The following is an 8552-nucleotide window of genomic DNA, read 5'->3' on the forward strand; positions in this document are numbered from 1 at the left end:
TACACTTTATATATGTGGGGGGTGGTTAAAAAAAAAGGGGCTAAGCGCAATATGCCAAAACGTTGAATGGTCTTAACAAATCATGAAAGTGCATTTCAACATGTCTTAACCAATCAGTAAACATACGATGCCATGTAAATAATGTGATCACGTTCCCCAATATAATAATAACAGTAATTATATATATATATATATATATATATATATTCACATGGGAAGGTGGTGTGACTTTTCTGTAAGGTGAAATAAGCCTGATGTTTACACCTCTATTAATAAAATATAATAAATAAAAAGAAGAATTTATGTCCAGACAGGTAATCTGCAGGTTGTGATTAGGCAGCAATGCTAAATAAGGACTATTTATTTTGATATATAGGAGTGTAGGTGGTGGTGTGTTGTCTCTGGCTTCACACCTGACTGCTGTTAGGTGACTGGTTTCCATTTTCGCAGAGAGGCGGACTGTACAACAACATGGAGCCGGAGATGGAGGACAAAACCCTGGAGCTGATGGTGAGTTAAACCGAATCCCACTCATACCGACATGCTCATGAACTCATTTACAGTAATCAGTACAATCCCAGATTTTTCCAGTTTGTGTGGATGGTAAATAAACAAATCACGTCTATTAGAGAAGCCAGCATTAACGTTAGCTAGCTGGGGAGTTTGCTAGTTTGCTAACTGTCGGTAGCTTAATTGGAAATCAAGGGCCTGTGGTTGAAATAGGAACCAGAAATGTATGCCTTGATATATTTAAAACCCGTTTGAGTTGAGAACGAAATGATGTTTTGAAACATAACCCAAGGCAGCTATGAACGTCGCAGAAGAACTGCGTAGTTGTTTATAGAAAGCAGCCGTGTTTAAATTCACACCTTATAGCACTTCATAGTGTGCTAGAATAGTGCTCGCGCTATAAGCCGTAACCATGGCGATTATTGGTGGCGCACTAATTCGACACTGCTGCCTATTTACAGTTGTATGCGGTTTGGGACGGAGCCAACATCACTGTTGAGGGAGCGTCCAATCATTGCGGTGGTGTCACTGCGCCATTTGGTCATGTAGTCAGTCAGACTAGTCTCGACTAGTTATCCTGTTTGGATATTAGCTAGCTAGATGTTTAACCTTCGTGTTATGTTAGGGGAGGAAAAAAAGAAGTTACATCCATTATGTTAGGGGTCAAAATGACTTCCACAGTTTAAATACACAAAAAAACAACAAACAGCTTAAAAGAGTAAACCTTTTATTATGGTTTGTCCGAGACAAAACGAGAAGAAATATTTCCATAGAAGTTCATGACCCTAAATGAGGAGTGGAAAGGGGGAAAAAGCAAGATTAAGCAATATTTCAGACATCTCAAATGTGGAAATGGGTCAAATTGACCCTGTAACATAATTCACCAAATGGTACGGTGTTTCCTCTTAGTAGTCTTGACATGATTAATATGCAGTCCTTAGCTTTCGGGTTTGTTAAAGTGAACTAATAGCAGGTGAATGTTTAAGACTATATTAAAATACATGGAAATGATTCAGTGAAACTGAACGTCCTTGCTTTGTCAGTAACAGTCCCGTGGAGTTTGTACTGCAAATGCTCAGTCTTATAGCTAGTGCCACATTTATTGCTGTGACGATCACAACAATGAATGTTTTTTTATTATTATTTTTTATTTTTTTATTTTTTTATAAAAGTGACTAACAACAACACTGCATTGTGTGTGTGTGTGTGTGTGTTTGTGTGTCTTTGATTGTTTTTGTTTGTTTATACACCAGGGCTGGGCGATATGAGGAAAGAAAAAAACAACACGGCATCCCACAGGGTTCTGTTTTAAGCCCTCTATTATACTCTTTATACCCTCGAACATGTAATTGACGAACATAACATTAGCCAACATTACACTCGTAATCTCTCTCAGGTGGATTGAGCAGCAACAGTTGCACCAAATGAAAACGTTGACTAAGACTACGTTTAAATGGACAGCAGTAATCTAATATTCTGAATAAGACAATATTGTGATTAAGGTGTTTACATGAGTTGTTTTTAGGATATTCCTTTCACGTTCCCGTTTTACGTGTTATAGAACATAGATCGATTAACGGCACATGTCATTATATCCCCACGCCACGCCGTCCGACGTTCCCTCCAGAATTTCACGCATCAGCATACAGTTGGTCTTCGTTATGGTCCCGTATACAGTTTTGGGTGTTTCATTTTTAACTATAAGAAAGCTTCAAGTACAGTTAATTATTTGTCATGCTGTACGTGCAGATAGACGACTGCTTGAAGCCGTGGGCTGCGTACCAAACCGCGTACTTACCTACTGTATAGTAGCTGATAAACGTGTATTTCTCCTACTATATAGTAGGTAAGTACATAGTTTGGGACGCAGCCGTGCTCTCTTGTTTACCATCAAAACGATTGAGCACTGCCGTGTGTGTACGTGTCCTGTGACAAAATGCGGTGAAAACTCACGCACGACGTTAATAATGTGATTAAGGTGTGTACGTGTCTGTAACGCACATCGATAATGCGACTAAAACAGGAATACTCCACACGTCTTAATTCCTACTTCGAGTATGACTTTAGTCGGTTTAAAGTCATCAGAAATCGCTGTTTACATGCTAGTTTCTTAATCAGAGTATCGTCTTAATCGGGTTAATATCAGATTATTGTTGTCCATGTAAACGTACTAAGTGTTGAATATGTTAATTTGTTTATGGACTGCTGTTAATGTCTAGGATCTCTCCCAACTCAGGCGACAGAAGACGTGTATCTGATGTTGCCACTTAAATCTTGAAAAGATGGTTTTAAGTGCAGAGTTAAAATGTTCTTCTTTTAACGTAATCTATTTGTAATAAATATTGTGTAGTTTTACGTGTGAAATATTCTTTTCTGTATTTGAAGTAATCCTTGTAATCATCTAACGCCGGGTTCACACTGTACGGTTTTGTCCACGATTTGGTCGCCTGCGACAAATTTACATAATCCTGGAAGATTCCTCTAATCCTAGACCAAAATCTGTAGTCTCTGATCGCTAGTTTAACATGTTCTCTGACAGTCGATTAACGACCGTTGTGATCAAATTTTTCCTCAGATTAAATTCTGGCAGTGTCAGAAGATTTGAGGCACAGTCCTGTTGTGTGTCTTCTCCTACTCCGTACGAGTCGTCTTGCGTGCGTCTGTTTTTCACGTCTTGACTGTCGTACAGTCTGACATTAATGACTGAGACCCTCCAGTATGACGCGGCTTACAGCGGGGATCGTGTTCATACAGTCTGACAAGCAACAGGCGCAAAGAACTATTAAAAATCAGTGTGCACACAGCTTACGTTGTCGATTGTTTAAATAAGCAGTCCATACAGGATTTCACAGCTGTTTTTTTTTCTTTCTGTGATCGTTGCAGCCAAAAATGATGGATCTTGCTGCAGCTTTTAAATTTTTTTTTTTCAAATTTGAGATGCAATTTGCGAGTTTAGCTTTTTGTGCTTTTTTTTTTTTTTTTTTCTTCCCCCCCCCTTCTTCCAGAAAACTACGTGAATTGGCGAAATTCTTTCCCAGTGATGTTTGTTGATAAATGCTGTATTTTAGCAGTACTTGTGTTCGACTTGCGCGAATCGAAGAGGGCTTTGGCTGAATGCGCGCTGTGATGTCACATCTGCGGTAATTTTGAAAAATTGCAAGCTCCTCTGAAGGTTGTGACGTTTGCTTGATTTTTGCATTCATCTCTGCGATTGGAAATTGGACAAAAAAATGCTGGAGGGACTGAATAAGTAAGGAATAAATCTCTTAGGACTGTGCTGTTATGGAAAAATAATCAACGACAAGGTGATGTGATTCCGCTTAAAGTTAAATCGCGTTAATGTTACCGCCCCAAAGGTATTTACGCTCTTCATCTACGACTGCAGTTTACCAAAATGTACCATTTTTATTTATTAAATAACGGCACATCATTCTATTTATCCGTTTATAGTTACGTTTATCATATTGATATTAACATTGTCATATTCCCCAACCCTAGGGAGTACCACGTTGTTGTTTTGTTTTGCATGCTCAAGTTAACAAGGGATTAATCTTAGGGTCACGTTTGCTTCATTGTATTCTCGTTGTGTCAGAGTCTATCTGCACCAAACTCTTCCATTCGTCACGCTAATCTTGTGCAGTGCTGATTCGCCATAAAAGCATTTAGAACCTGTTTTTACTTCCTGTTTCTTCATCCCCTGTTGGCTTTGTGCATATGTGATCCATGGTTCAGTGTGAATGCAGCTGGTTGTGTGTTCGGACTTTGGGTGGGGTCATGCGTTTTTGTTTGTTTGTTTTTTTTTTGTGTACACTCTGAACGTTAACGTAAACACTAACTAAGCCTACATACTACATTTGAGAATGAAAAGAGGAACGAGTAGCACCAATCCATCTCTTGAAGCCCTGCCCACGATATGAAACAGGCCTGATGCTTTAATGTTGTGTGTTTGACACTGTCTGCAATTAGGTGTGTGTGTGTGTGTGTGTGTATTTGCTCACTGTATGTTGCTCTAATGCTGTTTTTTTTTTCCTCCTTCACTTACCCCCCCTTCTCTCACTTCCTCTTCTCACTTTACCTCTCTTTCTTTCTTTCTATTTCTCACTCTTGCCTGCCATTTCTCAATAATTTCATACAAATTCACTCACCTTCTGTCTCTCTCTCTTCCCCTTCACTATTAACTACCCCTTTTTTTGCTTTTCCCTTTAACACTTCTTTCATGGCTCATTTCCCCTCTTCTCTCTCTCTCTCTCTCTCTCTCTCTCTCTCTCTCTCTCTCTCTCTCTCTCTCTCTGACGCAGTGCTCTTTGCCTCGCTCTCTTTGGCTGGGTTGTTCCTCGGTGGCAGAGAGCCTATGTGCTCTCAGGTGCCTGCAGAGCCTCCCCACCTCCCGGGCCCACAACCAGGTTCTGCTCTTCTCTTCAATACTCCCTCTATCCCCCCCTCCCCCACACCTCCTCTCTTTCTTCTCCTTCTCCTTCTCTTTTCTCCTCTCCGTGTGGTTCCACCCCACCATCCACCCATCGTCTGTGTGTCTGTTGCATTTCCTCACTTTGTAATGGTCTCTATTGAGTAACGCCGATTTAAATAGATTCTTTTGCTTTTGTTTCCTGGAAATTGTGCATGAGCATGGTGGGGATGAAGTAGCTGATACAGGCTGGGGAAACTCAGTGTTCCTCTCCCTCTCATATTCCAGCTGTTCACGTCATGAGTTGCTGTCTGTGTGAGGAACCGAGTAAAAGCAGGAATAAAGATATAAAGTGCATGCCAAAAACATTGATTACTGGAAAGGTAGATCTCGTCTGACTCGGAACTTCTTTATTACAGTTACGCACAATGCATTCATCATCATGCCGGTGTCATGACAAATCGCTAACCTGGAGGCTCGACAAGCAGATTTCATTTTCCATAACTGCCTGGAAAAGAAAACTAACCCTACTCTCTACTTACGTCGTGTGTGCGTGTTTAACTGTATTGTGATGAACCTCAATGCTGTAACTGAAGCTCGACCGATTAGTGGATTTTACAGATACTTATGACTAAGTTACCGATTAATCAACCAATAGTTTTTAAAATAAACCCAACACTCAAAGTAAATTATTGCTGAACTTTAGATAAACAAGATAAACAGTACTGACTTTACCATGAAAATGTACTGTACATTAAAAAAAAAAGATATATAAATATATTGACTATTAGTAAATATTAAAATAAATCAAAAGATGCATCCAAACTGAACCTAATAGTAACACGCCAAATAACAAGTAAAAATGGAGATGTCCAAAATCAGAATCAAAAACACTTCAAATAACACAACAAAATTAGTCAGTGATAGTTTTCATTTCACCTCTAGAGGCCGCTCTCGTACCGTGTAATGACGGCGGAACTTTCTCAACTGCTCCCACAAAAGACGCGACCAGGAAAAACTGAGTGTGGGTTTTTAGTAGATTTCGATATTTCCAGTTAATCGGCAAAACTGATCAATCAGTCGACCTCTAGCTGTTTCCACTGCCTGCTGCACCACACACATTGGCTAATATGTGACGTAGCTGACCGTAAAGATTATTATTATTATTATTATTATTATTATTATTATTATTACTATTAAGTGTGCTCAGATGACAGACTATCTTTTCAGAAACAGGAGCATGCATGTGTGTGGAAACGCTAACCAAATTAACATGCACAATACGTACAAACCATCACCTCAGACGAATTGAGAGAAATTAAAGATGCTAGCCAGAGTAATATTTTACTTGCGATGTAAAGAGCGAATACCACAACTTGTACCCAACACGTTAGTCACAGACACTTTTTCAAGAGCGAAAACACAACAAAAACTTTATCTGGTCCGGATAAGAACTATGACAACATGGTCATCCCCTCTGTGGGAATTCATGCTCCCTTTGTAAATATTTCCCTTAGTCTGTATTAATACACTGAATTAGCTAACTAGCTCACCATACACTATTATTTTTACGTTAGGTATCGCTTTAGTCAATCAGGTTTCCAGGCAGCCAGAACATAGGACTGGGTCGTGCACTAGAACCGGTGGGCTAGTTAATGAGTTCATCATTTGTCCACCCCTGCATGTGTTCACATCACTAACCCTCACCCTGATGTTTATTTAATATTTATTGCAAAAGTTTTTGTTCTTACATTTATTTATTTATTTTTAACCATTGTTTTTGTGTATGTGTATATGACTTCATGTCTGTGCATAACATGCTGTCTGGAAGCTCATCATGCACATTTCTGCTGGAGCTTTTTCACATCAGAAGCTTATTGGTTTGGCTAGTTTAAGCAGGACAGGATGTTCCTGAGATGAGTCATCGTATGAGCTTAGAGCTGCACAATTCAGGGTTTGTAGTACAAGACGACGTATTCATTTCCATACTATATATCTATACTTTGCTTGTATTTTCTCATTTGTAAGTCTCTTCGGATAAAAGCATCTGCTAAATGAATAAATGTAAACGTAATGTGGAATCCTATGGGAATTTACAAAACGTCTTTTAGGAAATTGTGTGAAAATAAGACGTGTGTGTGTATAATAACTCTGAAGTTCAGATGACGTTCAGCCTTTCTACAATATATGTTAGCCTCCTTTTTGATGTAATGACAATTAAAAAAAACAAACAGGAATACCGCGAAAGACCCCTATGATTCACGTTCGTCGATCATGAGCTTAAAGGTCTACCAACAAACATCACTGTAAAAGACTGTGCAATTGCAATTTTTGCAAAGTAGTTTTCTTCCAAAAAAAAAAGCCAGAAAAAAGTTTTGAAAACAAAAAACAGCAAAATCAAGCATTTTTGGCTGAAACAATCACAAAACAACCCTCTAAAATCCTGTTCAGACTGTATTATCCTGAAGTTGATTCTCCTCCTGTAGCACCCTAACACATCCTGTGTTTTATTCCTCTTACACAGCAATGTTCCCTCATTAGGCCTGTCATGATAACGAATTTACTGGACGATATATTGTCCCAGAAATAATTTCGTTATACGATATTATTGTCATTTTATGACCATTTTTTTGCCACCGATGTAACAATATGATAACAGTTTGTCTTCTGACAAAAATATCCTTTAAATGTAGTTAGTATTTCTTCACCTTCTGACCAATCAAAATCAATCATTCAACAGAGCAGTAATATAAAGGGCGTCAACATCAATTTGTTCTTAAATTTACTGAAGAAATCATTTCAATAATGATTTTGGTGTTGATGTATAGTAGAGTGACTGGGATTAGTGTTTTCGGCGTTATTGTACTGTGTGCAAAAGGCACTGTAGCTATGCTTTCATCCAAGTATTTTTATGCTATGGAATGATGGATGGAATCACCAGAGGTGAATAGAATCTCCAAAATGTGCATTTAAAAAAAAAAAAAAAAAAAAACCCTTGGGCACTCAATTGAGGTTGGATCATTTTTGTATTCGCTGAGATGTGCATGTAAGCTACGATGGAAGTGCATAATAAATTTCTCGATGTGCATCAAAAAAGGGCATTCCTTAAAGCGCACTTCTTATGGTTTTGAAACGTGCCTTATTTTGTTTTAAAGGTCTCATACAATATATTTACATGCATCCAAGGACAAAAAAAACACTTTAATGAGCTCATAACTTAAACTGCAGCTTTACCTTTTACCCCCAGTGTCACAAATGACTCATTAAATGATCCGTTCTCACAGATTCATTCTAAACTCCTCCTTTCAGAGAGCATACTTTGTTCTGATTGGTCAGATGTCCCAGTCTGTTGTGATTGGTCTACCGCTGTCAGCGTGTGTTGAAAAGGAAACGCCCACAACTGTAACCAGTTTCAGCTCTGTCTGTTCTCGAGCAGCTGATGAAGACCAGAGGCGGGGTTTTTTGGTTACAAACCTACGTAGATTAGTACAGGAAGTAAATTCTGGAATCACTAACGACTCGTTTCAGCTGTTCAGAATCGGTTCCTTCTTTTAGGAGTCAATAACTCTGATTGTCATGAGCTTTGATTTCTGAAACTTTGCAGACATTTTTACAATCACAAACAGCTCTATAACAC

At 38.7% G+C, this 8552-nt stretch overlaps 1 protein-coding gene across 2 annotated transcripts in view; it reads left to right on the top strand.

The window, feature by feature from the left end:
• The first annotated feature begins 393 nt into the window (after positions 1–393).
• The window catches only part of fbxw11a (F-box and WD repeat domain containing 11a), a 73719-nt gene continuing 65560 nt past the window's right edge, over positions 394–8552 (top strand). Inside the window, exons 1-2 of one of the 2 annotated variants that reach the window (XM_017485561.3) lie at positions 396–510; positions 4809–4913. In XM_017485561.3, the coding sequence (XP_017341050.1) occupies positions 472–510; positions 4809–4913 (144 nt within the window). In that variant the 5' untranslated portion in view covers positions 396–471. Of the gene's footprint in view, positions 511–4808; positions 4914–8552 lie in introns of both variants that reach the window. The other variant, XM_017485562.3, reaches the window with a different exon arrangement.

Source organism: Ictalurus punctatus, chromosome 14 (assembly GCF_001660625.3).
Source record: "Ictalurus punctatus breed USDA103 chromosome 14, Coco_2.0, whole genome shotgun sequence".
NCBI classification, from domain to species: domain Eukaryota; kingdom Metazoa; phylum Chordata; class Actinopteri; order Siluriformes; family Ictaluridae; genus Ictalurus; species Ictalurus punctatus.